The sequence below is a fragment of the Grus americana genome, chromosome 24, assembly GCF_028858705.1.
Source record: "Grus americana isolate bGruAme1 chromosome 24, bGruAme1.mat, whole genome shotgun sequence".
Classification (NCBI taxonomy): domain Eukaryota; kingdom Metazoa; phylum Chordata; class Aves; order Gruiformes; family Gruidae; genus Grus; species Grus americana.
In genome coordinates this window covers 1528518-1552900 of record NC_072875.1, presented here as the reverse complement: position 1 = coordinate 1552900, position 24383 = coordinate 1528518, and the positions used below count along the sequence as shown (strand labels likewise).

Below are 24383 nucleotides of genomic sequence, written 5' to 3'. Positions count from 1 at the left end.
ATGCATCATGGGCTTGACAAGCTCACATGGACTCTTTCTTTAAGGGAATTTAAATTTTTTTTTTTTTTCCAAACATGGTCTAATGAGGCTGTGATGAAAGCATTCACCCTACAGTGCAAGTTATATATGACCTTTAATTCTTCTCCAGAGCTTTTGATTTCCTAAGCATTATATTGCAAGCCTCACAAACGTTGCTATATTATGGCATTACTGTAGTGTTAAAAGTTTTGGGATTTAGTTTTATGTGAACAGATACTTAGCATCACATTCTCTACATTCGTTTCAGTCACTGGGGAACTTTTCAGCAAAGTTTATATCATAAACAAATCCCAAAGAAAGTGCAAGCTGTAAAGCATTATCTGCAAGGTACTTGGTTTAGTTTCTGTTTCTTCAGTGGGGATGATCACAAGTCTTTCCTTCTCCTCTGATGGGGCTACGGTGGATTCACTCTTCGCACTATGGATAGGACTAGGCGATGTAAGACTGCAGAGGAAAGAAGAAACAGTCACTTTAGTGCTGATTGACATCCTCCTCATCTAAGATAAAAGTAAATATGCAGACAGGCTTGTTGAAACTAAGAATTATCTGCATACTAAAGAAGCCATTAATGAACCAAACTGGGCATGTAACTTTTCCATTACTCTACATCAGTGTAGCAGGCCAACTGATAAGTAGCACAATGTCTCTCCAGTTTCCTTAACAGAATGCAAGTTTGAGACTGGCAACACAGAATTCATATATACTCACGCAGGGGTAAGACCACAATCTACTGAAGGCCTGCTCAGAAACAATTTACCACGAGCCTTGTGTTCATACTGCAAGCTGAACAAAAAGCCACCCAGGCTTGCTTCATCTCTTGCTCCGGCTTTCAACAGCACCACTTCACTAACTTGAAATCCCAAAGGCAAAATATTTTTAAAGTCAGATACCACTCACTCATGTGCTTAGGTTAAAACTTCTTGAAAGTACCCGCATATTTTCCTCGGAGCTATATCAGCTGACTGTGAGGTTCAAGCATTTTTTTTTTTTTTTTCAGAAATTCTTCCTAAATGCATCACACATACAACTTCAAAAGGTGGCTGAAGCTCACTGACCCATTCAATGTGCCTCTAAAGTCACAGGAACTAATCCGTGCAAGCATGAGCAGGAGTTAATTTTTCCATTCTCCTCAACACAGAAACAGAGGACAGAGAACAAAAAGAAACAGTGTGGAAATAATATAATAGGTTTAGAAAAATAAGACGCTTTGACAGCTCGCCTTCCGCATCTTCCCAGCACTGCTGCTACATATTCCACAGCTCTCACAGAATCAGATAAACCTTGCAATAGAGATGGAAATGACTTGCTAGCAGCTCCCTTCTAGTCCACTCCCACAGGCAGTAGTGGCCTACTTCTCATTTATATTACAGACCTTCAACCCATCTACTTTTAAATGTCCAGACTAAATGGACTTTCACCCTCTTAAAAGGAAAGATGAATGCAACTTACTAAGTGAAAGAATAACCATCTTCTAATGGGGAACTCTATGAGCTACAGTACCTGTTCTTTCCTGCTCAAACAGGGTGTGCATGATTGTTAAAGAGGTCCAGGCCACCTGGCTTTGCTCAAGGATTTACCTTCAGGAAGGCTAACTCCATTACAGCAGTCACTGATTAGGCACATTTTGTATACAACAACTGTAACCAGCCCCCTGCTCCTGCTTGTCATTGAATGGGTGCACAGCATAAAACTAAAATAATTGTTTTGGAGCCCAGACAGTTCTATTGGGTTTGCATTATATAATAAGGGTCAGAGGAAAGCATGAAACTTTCAAACAGCACAGGTACAAACAGGAAGCCCAGCTGATCTAACAAGTCCAGTAACTCTGAGAGGAATTTTACTTCCTTCTAGGAACAGATCTTGATATTCCCCCCACATATCCTCAGCTGATTCTCTGAATGTGCTGTCATCCTGATAATGCCACTGAGAATTGCATTGCTGGTTCTCATCCATGCAAAAGATGAAAGAATCATAGCTGTCCCAGAAAAACAATATTAGCAACTGTTGGGTGAGAAGGTGGTGAAACTGAGGGATTGGCAAGAGGAGGGAACTGGAAAAAAGAATGAGCAGGCCAAAAAAAAAAAAAACAAAAACCACCAAGGGGATACAGAGCTTAGAAACAACATTCCCCTCTTCCAAAGTATGCTCTTCTCAGCACTGGATCCACAACCCAAAGCAAATATAAAGGATCCCGTCTGGAGTGGGGGGGTTAAATGGTCGCTACAGGTCTCCAGATAGACAGTTTTATAGATAATTGCCTAGGCATTCCTATGTCCACAGTCCCCTTTACAGGCAGTTTCTCCATTTTAAAAGGCCAGTGGGTTCACGTGGCATCAGTGACAACCTCTCAAACCATACCAAACAGTGAAAGCGCCACTGCGATGCACTCAGATGAAGCAGTAGCACAGGCCAGGTTGCCTCATATATTATACCATCAAGTTAATACTGGAAACATTTCTACGGTTTTTGTATCAGTCACCAAACCCATTAGAGTATGAAATGTCCACTGATGCAATTTGTTCTTTAAAGTACGTAACAATTTGTGATTAATGCATGCCAAAATAAGCGCTGGGAAATTAAAGCTATTTAAGACAGATTTACAATGCAAACTGTTTCACTTTATTCCTTCTACCAGTTGGTTTCTTAACCCATATCCTTTCTCCACTGAGTCCCAGAGTTGCCAGTGTCTGCACAGTCAAGGCTGTAGGGCAACAGCCCCAGTGATAAGTCTGAATTCTCATAATTTTAATAAACACCCCATCCCTGCTGTTTCAAATGACAATGGCAACAATCGCTCACCATTTGACCTGCTTCCCTCCCATGATCCCACTTTAACCTTTCGCCTCACAGAATCCGTTTCCCGGGAAGCCTCAGGATTCTGGCTACAGACATGCCTTGTCCCTTCACATGCTCAGAATTCAGTGCAGAAGATGCCGGCTCCTGTCAAACTACTGGAGAAATATTTGCAAGCCAGACCGCTTCACATTAGCTGAAAAATTCACAGCAGACACAGAAAAGAAAAAAAAACAAACCAACAAATAAAAAAAGCACAACTCAGGGTCTTGCCAGAAACCATCAGATGGCAGATCAGCAGCCCCCACACATGTATTTGATTCCAGAGTCAGGGAATCCTGTCTGCAGTCTGAGTTTTGCTTTTGCTGGTTTTCCTCTTAGGTTATTTGTCTCTTGCTGCTGCATTTTGGTCAGCTGCACACCCAGTTGTTTTCATCACAAGGACTGCGATCCTGGATTGCCAGTGGTGTTTCTCATCCCATTCTGCCCTCTTTAGACTCCAAGCACCTGATGCAGATGCCAACAAACAGCCAAGAGAAGGTGCTCCTGCAAGCAGTCAGTTCCCTGCTCTCCAGGCTTGGATGTGGTCTCGGAAGACGGCATGCAGCACTTCCCAGCCCTGTGCACGGCTTCCTCTTCCTTGCTATCTCCAGCTCCCTCTCCCTCCTGCTGTCACACAGGCTGTGCAAGGCAGAGCCTTTTCTCTGAGATGCCTGGCTCACAGTGGGGGAGGGAAGGCTGGTGGAAGGGGAGGGGAAAGGGAGATGGATGGGTGAGGGGCTCAGTGGCCTGGGAATCCATCTGATTTTGGCAAATTCTCCATGAATCATTTCAATTGCCTTTGCTTATTAGAGCTTTTGTCTCTGGGAATTCTGTTATTCAGGCTGCGAGCTCTCTTACTGAAGAGTTAATGCAGAAATAAGCTGATGCTAGGCAGGGGATGCTGCTCTGGGACAGACACAATTAGATGGAGGGGGATGGCTGCAGTTAGTAACCACATCTCTCTCTAATTAAAAAAAAAAAAAAAAAAAAAAAAGAGTGGCTTGTTTCTTTAAACCAGTTCTCATAGCTAAGCTAGTACATTTCTCTCAGGAAGGAAAGAGAAACAAGCATCTTATTTTCATCATGAAGCCTTGTGTCAGCAGAGGACATCCCCAGGAGCTGGAAGTCAGATCGTTCCCAATTTCTTTGAGTATTTGAGTAAATCACTGATCACTTACATAAAGATTCTCACCATACTATTTCCTATCAGCAATAATATCACTATTACCATATGGTAAGAGAACTCATGACATTATGGAGAAAAAACAAAAAAAATAAAAAAATACAACAGTGATTCAGGATGTGCAGAGAAATTTTCACTCACCACCAAAATAGACAGCCACATATGAGCAAACAGCAGTTGTCTGACCATCCATTATAGGGTCAAGAATACACATAAAATACCACAGCTACCTTAAAATGAAGAATGAACGGCGGGAGTAGCACGATTCACTCACTGTCCTACTGAGATCACAGTTCAAGAGTCAACACCAAAATCCTGTGACATTAGCCATGAAACCCTGTTGCCAAGACCAGAATTTTCACATGTTCCCTGGAATGACAACTTCAAAAGTACACTCTCTGCTGACATCATGTGGAGGCAGTGGTCCAAGACTGGCTCACATGGAGTTCCCACAATCTTCCAGATGTGTACATCTGCATTTATAAACACGACCTCACAATGATACACAGCGAATTTCGGGGATAAGTACTACTGTATTTTTTTCTCCTCTGTTGGGCCAAGCAACCTTAATTCTCAGGTACACGGTGGCCTCTCTGTAGTATGGAGCATCAAAAGCAGCCTGAGAAATCCTGTGAAAACATCCTGACTGCTGAGAAACTGTCAGTGGCAATCTGTCCTAGGAAAATGAACCTACTCACTCCTGCAAAAATTGGGGTGGGGGTGTGTGTGTGCTGGTTGAGGCACTCTCAAGGACCAGCCCAGGCAGGACAAGAAGACAACAAAGCAGAGTCGGGGCTTACACTGGGGACAGGAAAATGAATCAGAGAGAGCTGCAGCTCTGCCCATGCAGCTCTGCCCTCTTAGTCCATTCTAGAAGAGATCAAATGGAGCAAAGCATCATATCCAGAGGGAGATCTAATATGTTCAGTTACACAGTCCTTTGTCTTCAAGCTAGTTTCTTGTTCTCTGAGGAAAAAGGGAAAGGCTGTCCTTTACTATGAAGCTGGATCAGCTCTCCCACCATAGTACAGTTTTTCTTCAAAAGCCCCTTCAGCTACACTGTCTCTCCTATGTCCATGAAAACAAATAACACAGCCATGTGTCTTCCCTCTCCCCTCCACTGCTCAAGCAAATTGGGGCAAGAGTTTTGACTTCTGCCTGAAAGCAAAGGGTAGTAAGAAGAGCTTGTAAGGCACCAGTGTAACGTGCTGTAACTGGCACACGCTGCTCAGGTTCACAGCCGCAAGTTGTGGCACCTCCTATTGGAAATGTATTATATGCTGCCATTCTAACCAATCCTGTCTTCTACAGGTTCCATTTCCTTAGAAAGCCTCCACTAACGCCAGCTTGACCTTGCTTAACTTATGCAGTCAAGAACCTCAGTCAAGGCTACAGGCTGTTTATAGCACAAGCACATACTTCTCAGGATCCAAGTCCTACTTCAAAGGGGAAAGTCACCTCCAATGGAAACCATATTGAAGTCTGATTTTCAGGCTTCACAGCAGTACTCAGAAGATTTTTCAGTAAAATAATTAAATTCTGCACTTTAGATTTACAGTTATCTAATTTACCCTTCCATGCCCTAGACTTTCACCTTCAATCTAGAGACAGTTAAAGGTGATGGATGAGGGCATGATGGCAGTGAAGACAAAGCTGCAGTTCCCTCCTGGGACCATATATCTGGATTAAAGACTGAAGCATTCCTGTAACTGCTGTTCAAATCCACATGCCCCCCCCTTCATCTCCATCTCTCTGCAGGGCATGAGGTTTGTTGGTTTAAGTTCCTTTCCTCCACATCTTTTCCACCAGCTCTGAAATATTCATCCCTTGCACCCTAGCTACTCTGCCCCTTCCTTTCTGTGAAGTAGGCCACAAACTCCATTTCAGCATCCCTTATGTCAGCACTCCCTCAAAAGGCTCCACCTGTACATCCAGGTTCTCAGTAAAATCTTTAGCTGTGTCTTTCCTAATCCTATTCCCCCCAATGTCACTGAGGGATGCTGCAGAGCTTTAGACAATTGTAACTCAGAAGTTACCAGCTCTTATCTATGTGATCACATCATGAATGAGATCAATTTTATCTGTGGGAGTAATGGCAGTAAACCACTGCTCCATGTTGGTTCCTGAGGCTTCATTCTCCACATCAGGCAGGAAAGTATATGCTGGGATTCCTCTTTTCTATCAGAGCTAACCAGATCACAGTGATAAGAAAGGGCACTTCAGGGAATGTCAAAGGACCACGAAGGGACACATCTTGGCAATAAAGTTCCTTACCTGGAAGAGTGGGACTCCAATGGCATGTTCTGCTGCCCTTCATACTGCTGCACCAGTGCTCGGACACTCCAGTAAGGGTTTTCAATCTCCTCATCCATGCTACTCTTTCTGGAGACAATAATCATAGAATGAGGGAAGCCTCAAGTGATAGGAGCAGAAATTCTTCTTGTCTCCAAGAAGGAGGGTAGGAAAGCTAATGAAAGGAAGGTTAAGAAGGATGGGACTAGACTAATTCTGCAACTAGAAAACTACAAAAGCTCTGGGAAGACAACGAAAAGAACAGAATTTGCAAACAGCACAAGGACTGGCTTTTCTGAAGAACTCCTGGCCCACGGCCTTTGCAAGAGAAACCTTTAATATTTAATTTTTCAACAAATATACCATGTCAACCTCATTTCCAAACTGCTTCATGGATACTCCCTTGAGTCAATATAATATGGGCAAGTGACCTTCATCTGTGTAAATTAAACCCTCAACAGACCACCATCTGGCTTGCATTTAAATGTCATTACTGTTATTATTATAATCCACATAGCACCTTTTGCAAGTGTTAAATGTGCTTTTCAGAATTACACATTCCTTCTGTACATGGATCATTTCCCTTCTTTATCACCAGAACTCCTCTGCTTACATGGCAGGCTGCATCAGCTGATTAACAGCACACAACGCTTTGCATCTGCCTATATAGCAGTAAGCATATAATGGGGTGAACAACAATGCAAAAGACAGAATGGTCTTGTACAACAGGCTCGATGCCTCAATTCTGGAAGCAACTGCTCCCAGATCTGTAACCAATACCTGTAGTTAAGACCTTACTTTTGTTTCACTTGAAATGAGAATGTCTCCAAGTAGACAGCAGCAAGAAAGGGTACTATGCTCAGCATGAAATGGGGAAAATGAGGCAGCAGAATTCCCCTTGGCTTGGCCATAAAGAACTTCCCCCCACCCCGCCCAGTGAGATAACAGAGATCCAGCAGTTATTTTGCTGCAAAACCTGAAAAGAATCTGGGATACCTGCAGTCTTCATCATGAAGCAGCCAGACTAGGTCTGTACTCCCCTTTGTTAGGCCACTATCTATTTAGGTTTCAGCGAGACAGCAGCAGTTCGTCTCTATCTGCTTGCACAATAGGAGAGCTACCTTACACCAGGTATCATTAGGATAAAGAATCTATTTTAAAATAAATTGTGTCCATCTGCTAATGTGACATGACCTCACATAACCAGGGAAAACTCATTACCTCTGTCTGTGCCGGAAAACATCCCGGCCAGATTGCAAGACATCTTGACGAACATCTGCCAGAGCAGCCACCGCCCCTTGGGCCACTGCAGCAGCTGAGCGAGGCCTGTGACTAGCAGATGATGCTGACAAGCTCTTCCCCACCATGCCAGCAGGGCTATGATTCATTGCTCTCCCGGAGCCTGGTTTGAAATGAGCAGCTAAGGCCAGGATCAGCCTCATGGTAGATTTCAAGTTCCCATCAACAATATCTGCAAAATGCAAATAAAGCCAAGGAAAATGCCATTAACATGAAGTCCCACCAGAGCTGTATCTGACCAAGAAGCATGAATATAATTAAACCCAATGGGACCATGCCAGTAAACAAGGACTACGCAAAAAGGATTGCATTACAGCACTGATGCTTACCTCTGCTTGTTTTGTACAGAGCAGCAAACTGACTGCCACCTACAGATCACAAGTTTAAATGTTTTGAACAGACCTGAGCCTTCCCTCTGTGGCCATTTCCAGCTAACAATCCAGTAGATTACATGACAGCACATGATAATTACTGAATGCTCACTGGAAAAGTACAGCAGTTACTACAGACTACCACTGTGGTAGCAGTCACTTCAATTAGCACATGGAATTTGCCTTTTTTTTAATACTAAAGACCAGAGAACAGCAATGTATTCCTTTAGCAATAGTATACCATAAACTGTTTGTAGCACCTTGCAAATGTTAATGAGCCAGTTTTAATAATATCAGACTCAGCATTTCCCCCAGCATATAAACTAGCTCAAACACGTTGATCTCAAGATCACTGCAAATATCAGTCATTCTTTCAGACTAGGATTTCTCAAAGGAATTTAGTCAAACAAGATATTCATAGTCCATTAAAACAATAGGAATAGGGTTTCTAAATATCAGAGGTAGCCTAAAAACAAAAAATCCTAAGTGCTGGAGGCATGAAGACTGGTTATGACTTGCTTTAGTATCCAAAAAATTAGAAATAGCCAAAACAAGTCACAGTGACTGTTACCTCCACATCATTCATGGAAAACATGAAGCCAAAAGTTTATATGAATCATCTGAAGTCCTAGAATGAGTCAATGTCAGAACTATGACTGGAACTCTGGAGCGTGTGACCCAGAGTCTCATGTCTGTATCCTAGCCTATGACCACATGACATCATTTCATTGCATATCCAGGTTGATACCTTTGCTTCTGTAAGACTTTTACCAATATTGCTATCATTTCTATAGTCATGAGCTCATAAGACAACTTGCAATATTACTGAAAGAAACAGTACAGCCTCCAATCTGCCAGTAGCAGTACTGTGGGAACACTACGCATTGCTCCATATTTAAATGCTAAGCCTCCTACCAAGGCCTATAAACCAACAGCTTGTACTCTTCTGCTAAGATGCACTCCATGTAGTCCCTTTCAGCATTTTCCCCCTCTTTCTCATCTGAAGGGCCACAGACAATCAGAATTGTATCCCCTCCCAGTACAGTCAGGAAACAGTAAGCATCAGGGCCTTTCTTCTACCCCACAGATCTACACACACACCAGCAATCCTTGTGATATCCAAATAAACCATGTCATAGGCATGTGATTTTGCATATTGTGTCTCCTCCCTGTTTACAAGCCATGCAAAACAGTATCATAGTCTTCCAGTGGACCAGAAATATTTTTCCCATGTTTCATTTCACAGTAGCTGGTTTACATGTCCATTTAGTGAAAGATTCTGAGTCTGTATTCCTCATTACACCATTACTCGATCTGACTGCTCAGTAGTAAGAGAAAAGGCACTTATGTTTCTGTGCACTGTGCTACTACCAAAAGCAAGTATGAATGCAGTATCATTCAACCCAAAACCTGTTACTAAACCACAGGAGGAAGAAAAAAAAAAAAACCAAACTCCCCCATGAACCAATACATTATCTGTTTGATAGGAAACAAAGACAGAAACAGGCCTTTAACAAATAGAATAATCTGTGACGACTGTCAGTGGCACATACCTTTTGCTGATGTCTGATGCATGCGGATCTTTTTTGATGCCACAAACTGTAAGACTTTATCCACATTTTCCCTCATCTCCTGCTGGCTGGTGGGGTTGACCTGAATGTCATTCAGCTTCTCACCAGCTAAAGGAGTGAAAAAACTTTATTAGAGAAGAACTGAACTGCTTGGTGCTGTCACAGGAATTGCTATAGGTGTAGGCCCTGATCTTATCTCTTGTTTGGGTACTGCAAGAGGCACGCATGGCTTCTTGTCCTGCTTATAAGGTATCCAGTAGCAGGAATAACTAGGTTGGAGACTATAATTGGGTTATGTGGCAAGGTTGGGTGGCAGTGGGGGAGCTACAAGGGTGGCTTCTGTGAAGAGATGCTAGAAGCTTCCCCCATGTCCAACAAAGCCAGTTCCAGCTGGCTCCAAGACAGACCAACAACTGGCCAAGGCTGAGCCAATCAGTGATGGTGGTAGTGCTTCTGTGATAACATATTTAAGAAGGGGTAAAAACTGCAGCCAGGTGAGATGAGTGAGACTATGCAAGAGAAACAACTATGCAGACACCAAGGTCATTAAAGAAGGAAGGGGAGAAGGTGCTCCAGGCACCAGAGCAGATATTCCCTTGCAGCCTGTGGTAAAAACCATGCTGAAGCAGGTTGTCCCCCTGCAGCCCACAGATGGCCATGGTGGAGCAGATATCCACCCTGCAGCCTGTGGAGGACCCCACACCACAGCAGGTGGACGTGCTCCAAAGGAGGCTGTGACCCTGTGGAGACTCCACACTGCAGCAGGCTCCTGGCAGGACCTGTGGCCCTGTGGAGAGAAGCCCACACTGGAGCAGGTCTGCTAGCTGGACCTGTGACCCCGCAGGGGACCCATGCTGGAGCAGTGTGTTCCTGAAGGAGTGCACCCCATGGAAAGGACCGATGCTGGATCAGTTCGTGACGAACTGCAGCCCATGGGAAGGGCTCACATTGGAGGAGTTTGTGGAGGACTCTATCCCATGCGTGGGACCCCACTGGAGCAGGGGAATAACGTGAGGAGCAAGGAGCAGCAGAGACAACGTATAACGAACTGACTGCAACCCCCATTACCTCCCTTCCCTGAGCAGTGCAGGCGGATAGGGAGAGAATTCAGGAGTAAAGTTGAGCCCAGGAAGAAGGGACTATCTCAGCAAGCAGGTCACTCTTCCAAAAATGCCACATGAACACCATTCCTCTACAAGGGAAATCCTTTCATAACTCCATTGTAGCCTTGTGGAAGTTAATATGGTCCCTGACAGGTTTTAGCACATCTGTTGTAATTGTCTGCTAAAACATAAGGACTTTAATAGAATTGCATTTGTGATTTGCTTTATGATTGTTTTCTTTTAAAGTCACTCCTTTCTCCCCATCCTGCAAGCTCTGATACCATCATTAACATCTGCCAGTATGCCTGGCAGATGTCAGAGCCAAGGCCAACCTCTTCTACACAAGATCGAAAACTGCAAAATGAAAAATAATGCCATATGGCATTACTGACCTACAATCTCAATGAGCAAAGCAAGAATAACTCCATCTCGGAGATCTTGTCTCAGGTCTTGGACTGGCTTTATTGTTGGCTTCTTCTTCAGCTGGGAATTCACCCAGGCCACATATGCCTGTAGTTGTTGCTGAAAATAAAAACAAAATGTTTGCACGTCATTGCCATTTCAGGGGGAAGTTGCATAGGTCTCACTTTTCTCTTTAACTTTCACAGATCTCATTGTCTTTTGCCCTTGAAAACAAACACCAATGGTCTCATCCCAAAGCCTGCTGAGCACTAACTGACATCACTGCACCCTGTGGTGCAGCTCACTCCACACCCAGACAGGAAGAGCAAGCAGGCAGCAGGACAAGACTCATGATCTAAGCACAGCTGAGCAGAGAGCTTTACATTACAATTAATCTAGGTTGGTGCCAAATCAATGCTGTCATCACCTCAGTTTTGGTGCCAGAATTGGTTCACTCACAGCATCTAGTGTCCCATCCACCCTATTTCTCCACATATCAAGAAAGTATAAAACCCACAATACAGAACCAAGAAACCCTGTGTTATTTCCCATTACACTATGTCATCTAAAAAAAGAAACAACCAGAACAGATTTCCTGGAAAAGACAACAACATCCCTCCTTAACACTCCCAGCACAGCTCATTTGTAACAGTTCATGCAACAGGGAAGAGACACCCTGTTGTACAGCCCCCTTCCTCCATTCCCTTGGAGCTGCATCAGCATTTCTAACAGCCCAGTTTCTATTTCTGTACATGTGGAAGTCAGCTTGCCACAGCACTTAACACCTGCAAGACCTGAGAGCAAGGAGCACTGCATTTCCAGCAAGTCCTACTAGATGCTGCTTCATATAGTTGCGTGTGTGTTGCCACAAGGGGAAGACCAGGGAAACTGAAACTCAGACTTCTGGTCAGTGTGAGGACCCATCTAGATTAAGTAACTGAAAGGCAAAGAGCATGTTCACATGACCTTTCCCTTTCCATCCCCCTCTCAGCAGTGCTTCCATGGTTAGTAGGAACGCCGGTAACACTGAAATCCCTTTCAGCAGGGCTAGTGTGGTACATGGAGGGTAAACAAACTGATCCATTTATGGGATTAGCCCCCTTTTCACTAAGCTTCCCATTATTCTGCAGATCCAGCAGGTTTTAAGTCTCCATTCCATATTATCTCAGCAAGGTTAGTCAGAGTTTATGCTTTTACAGCCCATCAAAATCACAATCTGATCACAGCTTCATTCTTAATTATCCTGACATAGGAAATCCAACTGCAATCACACCATGGTTCGGTCTGCTGGTTCAGAAAAGTGACTGGACCTGTATTCAATCAGTTCCACTCACTCAGCAGAGAGCTGGAGAGCAGAACAGAGGAGATGAGCTTGGAGGACTGCCTGATGGATTTTGAAAGGAAGCAGAAGTGGCAGATCTGATGCATGCTTGCTGGAGCAGACTTGGCTTGTCATGTGGATTGGATCTGCATGCTCTTCTTTGGCTGTAATGGCAACTATACATGTCAGTTTTGCCCACCCAGTTTCAGAGGTCTTTATTTTCTACTTAATGTGACCAGGCACTGTGGAAAAAAATCAACAAGCCTTGACTTTCTCTCTCTTGCACAAGTTGATGATCCTGTGCTAATTTTCAGAACGGCAGTGGTAACTCTTGCCAGCTGCAAAAAGCACCCCCACTTCTTGCAGCTGTATTTTAACTGATATGTGGGCACTGAGGTTCAGTCTCACAAGAGTCTAATGCCAGAGCCAGAGAGACCACAAGCTTTATATTACACAGATTCAATAAAGTTTTAATTTATTCAAATAAGTACCAGAGAAAAGAGGTAGGTTTGTTTATAGTAATACAGCATCATTATAGAAATATCTAGATTCATAACTAAAGATGTACTGGATAGAGTTGCAGCATGAAAACTGCATCTGAAGTCTATGTAATTTAAGGAAATAATCTTATCGCAGTTGTGTTTACTACCTTGTTGTTAAACGGCTTGAACAATGACAAAATTCTAAACTGTTACATTGTACTAATTTCACAAGGGCACAGCCCCTTCTAGCCTACACAAAATTTGCAGTTTTTATAGGAGTCTATATGGCTCTTTCCTTCAGACACTTCTGTTTTCACTCACTCAAAGGAAAAATAGACCCTTTCACTGAACAGTTTGTTTCTTATTTCTTTTCTCTGAACATTCTTCATGCATTCATAAGAAAGAGACTAAAAGTTTGCCGGAAACGCTCTCTCTTACAAGCATGAGAAGGTTGGCATTGTTAGTATTAGGGGAAAAAAAAGTCACTCCTAAATCCCAGTGCATTTACACTTTAAACAATGATTATTAAAAGTAGGATTTTGAGACAATGGAATATGGGTGTCACCATTAAAGTAATTCCATGCCAATAGCTGCAGTAATACCACAGACTTACATTTAATTAGCAGGCAGACTTTGTTATTTGGTTGGTTGCTTTTGCTTCCCCCACAAAGCATAAGATTCTCCTGCAGAAGTTCAGACAGTTGGACTAATCTGTATTTCCTGATTTTTTATCCAAAAAACTAGAAGATCTAATGACTTTAGCAAGAGACTTGGATTGCTACAAAGCTAAGAACCCAGGGAGTAAGCTGTCACTTCTGGCAGCTGTGGTGACGAGTTGACTGAACTTACCAAGAAAGTAACAGATATAAAAGTTTAGTGACCTAAAAATGGCAAAGTGGTGTTAAATGTATGAAGGGACAAAGCCCCCAAGCTGCTCAGCAGAAATTCCAATAGCAATTTTTAAGCTAGTGAGTGAAAAATGTTTTGCTTCACAAGTCTCTGTGGCTTCCCCATCAGCTGAAATGAACTGGGCAATAACAAGGACATTGTGGACCATACCTTAAAGCCCTGTATCTCCAATGCAAGCACAAGATCTTGATCCACAGCCGTAGATTCAGTTTAATGAATCAGACCCATAAAAAAGTAAAACACTTGTTTCACTGCCTCTGAATTCCATTTCAAAACCCAAGACACCTATCTCAATTCACAACAGAAAAGCCCTAACTACTACCACAGCAATATAATCTGCTACTTGGATGGACATCATTCATGGCACTCCCTAGCCTGTGCTTGTCACTTGTCCACAGAAATGCTCTCACCAAAAGCACATGCTCCATCACCATTTGTGGTTGCAGGCATCCCAGTTCAAACAATACATGTGTCCCATCCAGTCTCACACAGGTCTCAGCTCCTCTTAGTCAACAAGACTCCAAGGAGGAGAAAAAGGAGGTTGGGAACAAACAAGGAGGTAGATGACACACTCTAAAGTACTCCTCCTTTCCTTTTCCAAGGCTGTACTCCCTGTGCTTTCACACTGCTTCCTGACAACAGAGCGGGACATTACATTTTGTGCCTTTTAAATAATTAGCAAAAAGAGGCACTAACCCCAGAGGGAGAGCAAACAGGAGAACCCATCCCAGACTGAATAAAGGATGCAGAGCGAACCTTTGTGCCTTGGAGGCTGGACCCAGTAGCCCCCAAACCTGCTCAGGTCCCCTGCGCTGACAGCTGCTCAAATTCTTAGCGCTCCTCTTATTTAACTTTTGTCTTTGTAGTTGAGGGAAGAGATCCTGTGGGACCTATTACACCAATTCCTGTGATACTGTAATTATGCTACCGCAGCTTCCTACACAATCTCCAAACTTCACAGGATTGAACAAATCCCTAGTTTCCCCTTGTTGGTTCATAACCTGGTATGGCTGACAGAAGGAATAGCTGTTGTTCTACCTAGCTCATTCTCTTCCTTCATAGTAATTGAATAATTCACTGAATAATTCTTCCTTCAACCATTGACCACTCAAGAGTTTTCAGCTTCTCCCTGCATTTTGGTTTCAGCTTCTGTTCAGCCCAATCTTAGACTTGATGGGGCTCACACTGTTCTACTCCTACACTAATATATTTCTTTCAAAACCAGGATTTTCAGAAGAAAAACATATCAGCCTAGTCTAAGATTTACTACGCAGAGCATATGTTATTAGGATTATGGTGGAGTTAAGCTTAATCCTATTTATGTTAACACAGCTTTGTGTTCCAAAAAAAGGTCAGGTTTACCCATACCTTGCAATGGGAAGAGTAGCTCCCTTACCTGAAGGAAGTTGGAGCCCAAATAGCTTCAGCTCCTAGGCAGATCATTGTGGGGTGTTTATATCCAAGTCACTCTGGAAGCCTTAAAAGACTTTGCAGGGCAGGAAGAGATTTTTAAAGCAAGGTACTAGGGGCCACCTGCAGTTGTAAGGAATTTCCCAACTTGCAGGCACTCCTGCTGGCAAATTACAGGTTAGCACTTCAGTAAGCACAACACATCTTAGAGCAGGATTTTCCTTTGGATCACTTATTCAGCACACACCCTGAAGAAGTGCCTCAGACCTCCTAGCTATAGGAAAACAGCTGTAGAGGTCAAGAACGTGTATCTTTGTGCTTTCAACTGACAGCCAATGCTACGCAGGAGGAAATGCCCTTCCAGGGTCAGCACATTTTTCTCAGCAGCTGTAATCCCTTACTGATAATTACAATTAAGTGCCATTATCTAATATTTTCCACAGGTGGAAGAAAAGCAGCAGCTCTATTGCAAATCTGCCAATTTTAAGTGTCCTTGCTATTGTCGTTTAACCAGTGCAATGCACCACCTGCTACTTAGGGCTCATGTTTCTCCCTTCTGAACCATCAGTCAGTCCAGTCGGCCTGGCAGTAAATATAGGTAGATCACAATGCCTCGATATACTACTCTGTCCTTTGTTATCAGTGCCATCTACATTACAGTCTATAAGGTTAATTTTCATCTCCTCTGAGATTAGGGTATTGCACATTTTGAAGTTGGACAAAATCATTCTTTTGCAGGCAGATGCCTTCAGAGGGCCTGACCTCCTTGCTGTCATGTTACAGTAGACTCCCATGACACTCTCTGCTTCTAGGAAGAGATGATTTTTCTGCGTTCATTTGATGAATTTGAAGCTATTGTTATTGTTGGATTTAGGGAATCAGCCTGGATTAATAATGTTTCTCATAATCTTTACTCTGCTTTTCCTTTATACCTTATGGACACTCCCCAAGCACCAGGTCTAACAAGGTCAATAATAATAGCCCTCATGCTATGAGGTTGGTCCCAGTACGAAAGGCAGTTAAGTGTCCTGTCTGTTCACAGCACTGAACCAAATGTCTGCAACAGCAAAGCTCAAATGCTAGCCTAATTGCATCAGGATGTAATGTTTAAGGCCTTGTATGATTTCTAAGCTTTATGACATTACCTTAATCAGATGGGAACTGTAATTTTACATCCAGTGTTCCTCCAGTTCAATTGTTTTTGTTTGAGAAGGCCTTTGTAGAAGCAGAAAATAAAAACTGACAAGCAAAGAAAATGTTTCTCTCTGCTTTCAGAGCCAGCAGAAAATTTTTTTTCTCAATATTGTTGCTTAAATGTGATTCAGGCTGTTTCATGTATTGAGATAGCTCCTGATGCATCCAACACTGAAAACCACCCAATTATGACCAGAGCGATGCCAGAATGATCATATGCACCCACAGGACTCCTCTTTCATAAAACTCTTACTTTCAAGCAGGAGGTGTAATTTCATTCAAAATAACTTTTGGTCTGATGCGTATTTTCCAAATCTTCTATAAACAGCCTGTCTCAAGCACAGAAGATGCCTCAATACAGTGACACAGTCTGGAAAAGGAGGCATCCATGCACTCTGGTGCACATCAGAAGACAGAAATAGTGTGTGAGCTGCAAAAGACCAGGCACTCCTTAACCCCTCACCCATACTCCAGTGAAAACATGGACATTTCCAACACCCTAACATGTCTGGACAAGGATTTTTCACTGATTTGCTAAGACCCAGAAAGAAGGATTACCCTGAAGTCTCGATGAAATTCTAGGCAGCATATGTTTTCTATAACTTCTAAGGTCAATTTCAAAGACTCAAGCAGCATAAACCTGTAGGAGGAGCAGCCCTACGATGTCATTAACCTGTGCCTTCTGGGTATACTCAGTTGGATTTTCCTCGTCTTAATATAAGCCATTTCTTCAGTTCAGTGAATTCACCTTCAAGCAGTAGCCTCTTGTTTCTCTAGCCCCATTCAAGAATATAAAGGCCAGTCTTCTGCTTTCTGATTTTTCAGTCCAGTCAACATTTTTGCAATCACTGAGTCAGACTACCATTCATCGACTGTTCAGGTTTGTGCAAAGATTTTAGAAAGCAAGTGCCTGGAACTTTAGAAGGCTTTGGCCAGATATTTAGAAATACTGTAGAGACATTCCTGTCATCCTGGGTGTTCAGAACAAACATAAAGAATTAAATCCTCATCTCTGTATGCAGCTTCCTAACGTAGATCTCACACAGGAACTGATTCTGCCCTTCATTCAGAATGTCAGGATGGGGAAAACACTGTCTTCGTCTCCAGAGGGAGAGCAGCAGTTTTGCTCAAGTCCTGGCAGTACTGCTGGGTTGAAATGACAGCTGCCTGTGGTATCCTGGCTAAATGACCACTTGTTACTGGGAGGGGAACAAGTGTCTGATCTCCTAAGAGAGCAGCTCACTGGCAGACTTTCAGATGCCAGCTCACATGCTGGAAGGTCTGTGAAGGATGAAATTTAGAGCTGTATTTCACATGTTGCCTGAACGCAAACAATAGCAAGAATTTCCAGAGTGCCCAGCTATCCAGCAGGACACGTAATTTTTGACTGCAAAATTTTCCACATCTTTCACAGTCCTTTACCCATTAACAGGAAGAGCTTAAGTGTTAAACAGCAAGGCCCAATTCCATTCAAACTCCCTAAATGGTTTCTGCCATTTTGACTTTTACTTCTTGTTGCACAGCCAAGAGCTGTCATGCTCCATTCCAGAGACATACAACTTTCAGTACAGGATGAAGTAATTCTTAACTGTGCCTATATATACTGGCATTCTATCCATTTAGTGTTGCATTTTAGAATCCACTTGGAAGAGCTAAGTAGATGGAAATGGAAGATCTCTTTAAACAGCTCATGAAGCCAGCAGCAACACTCACATCTGAAAGACAGTTACGCTCAGTAGTTTGTTGCAGCCTAATAATAACTAAACTCGAGTCTCCTCCCAAGAAACTGGGCCTAGGTGGGCAAATGGCAAGAAATGTATGTCTGACAGCTTTTTATATCTGTAGAACCAAAGAGTTATTTAATTTGTGGAGAACAAAAGCCTGATGATTCTATTTCCCCTTTTAATATAATAAACCTTTTCCTTCTATCAATTTTTTGCCAAGACATAGCCTTGCTGTCAGACAGTGATCTTACTTGTGCCACGCATCTGCCAGATAGGGGTATTTTTGTGGGTGGCATCTAAGTGTGCTTTCTTCAAACGGTAATTTTGCCTGTCACTTTCACAACACCACACACAAGGATTCTCCCTGCAATTAGTCTGTTTTCTACCTATACCTCCTTTAACTGCAATCTCCTGCTTGTAAAAATCCCAGGATTACTCACTATACCTTCCACATCCACAGTGGCAGTTCCATGCACCCTTTTTGTGTTCAGAAATCTGAAGATGGTATCCATTCCTTAAACATATTCACTATCATTGCAGGCAGCAACTACTCCAGAAGTCTACCAGATAGAAAGCAATGTAAAATGAGTCTTGCTAGGATGTATTCCTTTGAATCAACAGTCAGACATCCACGCCCCAAGATGCCACTGCCATTCGAAGCCAGGTTGCTGCTTTAGGGATAATTTCTGGCACTTTTGCAAGATGTGTTAATGCCTCTGCATGTTCCCCAATCTGGTATTTTGAGGCCCTTTTCTCACACAGGCAGTGTTTCTACGCAGGCATACAGGCAAAAAGCTGAGCCATAAGAGATCTGTTACTGTAAACTGCCAGTACTTTGGAGCACGATTCACCCTTAATTATCAAATGGTTCCACTCCACCCAAAGTCTAAGGTCTGTCAAAACAAGTTGCACTGAGACATTCCTTGATGCTTCAGGAAAGAAAAGGAGCATTGTTCCTTATTTAGCAGAATGCAGTCACTAGCCCCATACAGACAGGAAAAAGAGGCTTCGTGAAGAGAACTGAACGGTGCTTTTTGCAGGCAAGAATCTTTCATATGAAGAAAAGGGGAAGGGACATCCAGTAAGGTTGCCTGGTCCAGGATGAAGGGCACTAAAGGCACATTTAGGACACCGACTTTGTTCCTCACTCCACCAATGACTTGCTGTGAATTTGGCAGCACATTTTAGCTCTGTGTGCCTCAGTTTCCAGCTATAAAGCAGCTGTACAAATTTTTGTTCCTAGTAAAATGCCTTAATAACAATAAATCTTTTGACTGTTACTGTGCAAATGCACTGTAATACACGCTGCCAAAGGACAGCCACTGCTATGCAACCAAGTAATAGCCTGGCTTAGACATACAGTAAAATTCAGTCAGGGATCGAATCCTAACTGCTCAACCCCATATCCTATATAACAGCAAATGCATCCTTCCCTTGCTGATAGTCCAATTGCTGGCCAGGCAGAAAGGCTTTGAGCAAAATTGATAAGAATTCCTGCCAGAGCAAGCAACAGTCTGCCAAAGTACATCCCCATGTAAATCCAGGTGTGGGAAGCCCCAGCTGTGTTTTCTGATGTCTGTACTTGAGGCTTAGCAGAATTACAATGCAGCAGCTGCCCAGTCTTTTGCAGACCAGACAGGCAATCTGGCAAGTTTCAGGTGGTTCTTCATATGCCAGCCTTTCTTACTCTGGCCAAGCCTTAAACAAGTGTGTCTGACCATCCCGTGGCTTTAACAGTGTAGAGCGGATGAAGGAAAAAGCTGATGTTAAATGAGACTTGGCCCTACTATGTGGAAAACAGCAGCATCTCTAAAGAGCTTCATGTATTTAGTGAAACCCAGGCTCTGCGGGATTCGGTACTACAGGGAGCATTTAGTTATGGGCTGGTCCTAATGGGTTGAACTAGACGAGGGATACAGGAGGCAAAACAGCTCTCTTCATAGTGAATCCTATTTGCTATAAATAGCACTCGTTGCAAGGAGAGGGTAAGTGCAAGCTTCTTCTGCTAAGATCGCAGTAGCAGAGACATTTTTATCACTGATTATGTGTGTTACCCCAAGGGGAACAGAATGGCTGCCAGAATAAACAGTAGCAAGTCTTACTGCCAGAAAATTACTTCAACCAGAAAAGCAAACCAAAATCAAACCCAGATCATTTCCCACAGCAAGGATTCGGATCTCACAGATGGCATGCCATCTAGTCACCTCAAGTCCACCAACAGATACAGCAAACCTTGAAGAGTGAGGGAGAGAGACTATATGGGTGGGAAATCCCGGAAACACCTACTGCAGGTGCCACTCAGCTAAGAACCCACTACTCGAGAGAAAATACTACACAAAGCACTTGGTGAGGGGGCAGGCGATGAGCAGCCTACTAGGGAGAGAACACAGAGCCCTACCTGCACTGCACCACTTCCTGTGTGCATTCCTGTGGGGAGTAGCAATTCTCACATAGCAAAATGTGTAGTTATTTCCCCATATAGACAGAGCCTTATGTGGTAACCTTGCATTTCACTTTGCTGCTGTTGGGAGGCCCTGATTTCAAAACAACCTCGCTTGGGCTCTTAAAAATTCACTGCCATTTCACTCTCTGGAGAGGAGACAATCCCAGGCCTGTTGTTCAACATAATCTCAGAGACAAAAAATAGCTATTTCAAATGACTTACTGCACACAAACAACTATGTAATTAAGATTGCCAGAGGAAATGATCTTCTAACTTGAAAAAGAGAAGGTATATTATTGTTAAAATACAGACACATTAGTGTCTTGGAGCTGTCAGGCCCATTTCTGACTCATTTCTGTGTGCCCCACCTGTTTTAAAGAACAGACAGAAGTGTGAGCGCATATCTCAGATAAACCGCATTTCCTCAAGAAGGGAGAACAAGCTGAGGCCACGTTGACAGAGTCACCGCAGAGGAGACCCTGCTCTCTATGGTTTCGTTGCATTATAAACTACTGCTTTTAGCAGCCATACATTCCCATGCCACCATGCAGCTGTGGGATTGAATTATTTAACTGCCTCAGAGCAGGGTAAGTCTCAAGAAACAGCAAGGAAACACCTTCAAGGCAGGGTAGTCCATTAATGAGAGAGGGACAGGAGCTGTGTGGATGCCCACATGGGAGTTTGCTGCATTTCAACATTAAAAAAAGCCGTCTTGCTTTAGATGTCTGCAAGTGATGCTGTTCACAACCTATTTTGGCCAGGCACTCTGAAAGGGAAAAGGAATACACTGGGCTGAACTTGCAACTTACAGGGGCGCCTTAGTAATCTGTCCTTCAGTTCATCATGGAGAAAACATCAGTCAAACACATGATTGGTGAAGCTGAACAGGCATTAGCTGCAGAAGGGACAACTATGCTGCATTCTCCATCCCCGCTCACGAGATAATGAGGCTGATGTGGTGGCTCTCGGCCACAGAGGGAGAAGACAGAGAGGGAAAAGAATGCAAAGGAACAAAAGAAACTTGCCTGTAGCATATTGGCTGTGTTGGGTAACTTTCCAGGCATGGATTATTGACCAAAGGTGCAAGACAGAGATACACAATATCCCTACTGGAACTATACCTGGCCTCTAGGTCCCAAGCATGTGTAGGGTTGCACCTGAGCTCTGCACAGACGCCTAGGAGCTTGCTAGCAACTTACTTGTGTATGTTAATGCACAGATTTGGAAAGTACATCCTTGTATTTCAAGATAGCTAGTCACCAAAAGAACCACCTGGCCAGAAAAGATGGTCTAGCAAAAGAACAGACACTGAATCAGCAACGCAATTCCTCAATACTCCAATTCACTGCTCGTGTTAAAATAAGTCTGACTTTTTATCTTGAATCTGGTTTTATACATTAGGTTTAGTAGCCACTCACTTCCAGCCTTCTAAACATCAGAGTGCTGTGTTGGGATCAGACGTCTTGGGACACTCGTTCATATTCAGGGACTTCTATAAATAAGCACATAAGGTACAAAGAGATAGGGGAGGAAGTACAGTTGGTGGATCAAAAAAGGAGACACGGAATTACAGGGTTTCTTGCTCATTTCCAACTGTGTCTGATGTGATGCATGACCTTGGCAACTCACTTAACCTCTCTATACCATAGGTTCTGCACGTGCAAAATTGATTTTAATTTTAGTTTTGTACTGTGAAGTGTGTGGTGTGGCAGAGAGATCCCAAGTGGGAGACATGAGAGCAAATCTGTTCTTATGTTGGGAGAGGGACTTTTTTCCCACAGCTGAGCAGTCTGTGGGTAAAGCCAGTCAGGGTAGAGCTAGCACTGAATGTAAAACAGTTCTTTGCTCCCATTATTAATTATGTTAATAATATACAGGTTACAATTAGCTTATGCCAGAAGGATCTGCTACCCTCAAGCACAGAAGTGTAAGCCTGAGCTAAAGCAATACCTTTGCTAGCTAAAAATGAGACTGAGATACTCTGTGGAGGACGGGATGGAGTATTTACACAGTTACGCAGAGCAATTAACGGAGAGCCGTGACTGGCGTGAAGCTGTGCGGCTAAAGTTTCATGCCTAGTTTGTTCTCCTTGGAATGACTGGTGCTGTTAAGTCCAGGAGGGATGTTCATTTTCTGTGAGGAATGGAGTATGGGGACAGAAGAGGCAGGTGGGGGCTGAGCTTTGCAATCACTGACACACAAAAAAATAAGCTATACATTCTAAGAAAGAATAAAACACACCAAGATACTATCCCTGAAAGCATATTGCAGCCACTGTTTGGTTTCAGCACGAGACCCCACAATCTTCCTTCCTTTTCAGCTTACAGACAGGAAATCATCCTCCAGCATAGTCTGCACGATGCACAGCCAGGCAGTGGCTGCCCTGGCATTTTGTACTTAGTCCATAGAGAGTCCAATGGAACTAATTTTTTGCGCACTATTTTTTTGTTTTGGGAAGCCGACAGCAATTTGCACTCCCCATGCAGTTACAGGATTCCCATCTCTGGAATTTCTTGGTACTTCCCACTCCTTATTTTAAGATTTATTAGTCTTCTGAACAGCAGAATAAGCAAATAATAAACACTTTTAAAATTATATTTTCCTGACTGAGATGAATGTTAGTCCCCTAGAGATTCTGCCAACAAGATGAAGAAAAAAACAGCAGTCTGCTCTTTGTCAGCCTCTCCTAAGAAATGTGTGTCCACGAGGCAGATTTACAGGCTTTCTAACAGCCTTCAGACATAGAGACTTCATATACTCAGGAGAGGAGTCGATTCTAGAAAATAAACTGTGCTACATAACCTTGCTGCAGTTTATACTATTTACTGGTACAACAGTAAAGCGCTGCGAAGAGAATAAAAACTCTAAGCTAAAAACACCATCTGTAAAACAGCCACAAACTCGTCAAAAAGCTATTGCTCATTTGCAGACCCCAGGCTGAGCTGCCCAGTATGCCCTTCTGTTAGTAAGCAGCTCTCCTGCCCTGAAATCTTGCTAATTTTTCTCCTTCTCTGTTCCTCAAAGCACTCCAAGCACTGGGAGACATAACAGTTCCTGAGAGATGCTGCACAAAAGCATGCTGCCTTGCCCTGGAAAGGTCTGTGTGAGACTTTCGGACATGCATTTACCTCCGTGAAGCCCTCCTGAAGAATATCGAGTAAATTCCCCCTGGCCAAACAAGCGAGCATTCTCCACGAGCCCACCAACGGACGAAGGTCTCAGAGCACACAGGGTAGATCCTCCAGCTCTGGGCACGACCTCTTCCTCCTCCCAAAGACAAAGAGTTGGAGCTCATTAGGAACCGCATTCATGGTCCCATATGTGCAGCCCGTTACTGCACACAGTTAAGCCAGAGTCAAGGCTTGTACTGGGCATGCTCGAGAGGGAGCTGCTGGGGGAGCTGTGGGAGAGATGTCATACGGTTCCTATAGAAACGCTTCAGCTTACAAGATGCAGGCCCAGGACTGACTTGCGGAAACATCTGAAACCTATTTCCAGCAGTCGTACTCATACAAAACCTGCTGCGTAAAAGAGACTTTCAAACCCACCAAACACAGCAAGCCCTGTATGGCATGGGGGCAGGGCAAGAGTCAAAGAACGACAAATAGCAGATGCCTTGCTTAGCTAGAAAAGCAAAACGGAAGATTGTAAGAGCTGCCAGCTTTAACTCTCAGCAATCGTTCTGCAGCCCTGAAGAAACAGCGGCGTTGTCAGCAACCTGGTAGACACAGGAAGCTGCAAACCGCAACACAACTAGTAACATTTGCACAATACTCAGCCCTGCTCTACCTGCCCTGGCAATGAA

The 24383-nt window shown here is 43.4% G+C and overlaps 1 protein-coding gene across 6 annotated transcripts in view; it reads right to left on the bottom strand.

Moving 5' to 3' along the window:
* Positions 1-24383, bottom strand: part of DIXDC1 (DIX domain containing 1) — a 48368-nt gene that overhangs the window by 15763 nt on the left and 8222 nt on the right. For 3 of the 6 annotated variants that reach the window (XM_054803110.1, XM_054803109.1, XM_054803112.1), the window contains 5 exons: positions 11086-11215; positions 9573-9698; positions 7571-7820; positions 6332-6439; positions 371-483 (listed from right to left, as the gene is read on the bottom strand). In XM_054803110.1, coding sequence (XP_054659085.1) covers positions 371-483; positions 6332-6439; positions 7571-7820; positions 9573-9698; positions 11086-11215 — 727 coding nt within the window. Of the gene's footprint in view, positions 1-370; positions 484-2838; positions 3605-6331; positions 6440-7570; positions 7821-9572; positions 9699-11085; positions 11216-21996; positions 22071-23706; positions 23941-24383 lie in introns of those variants that run through there. The other 3 variants (XM_054803113.1, XM_054803111.1, XM_054803114.1) reach the window with 3 other exon arrangements.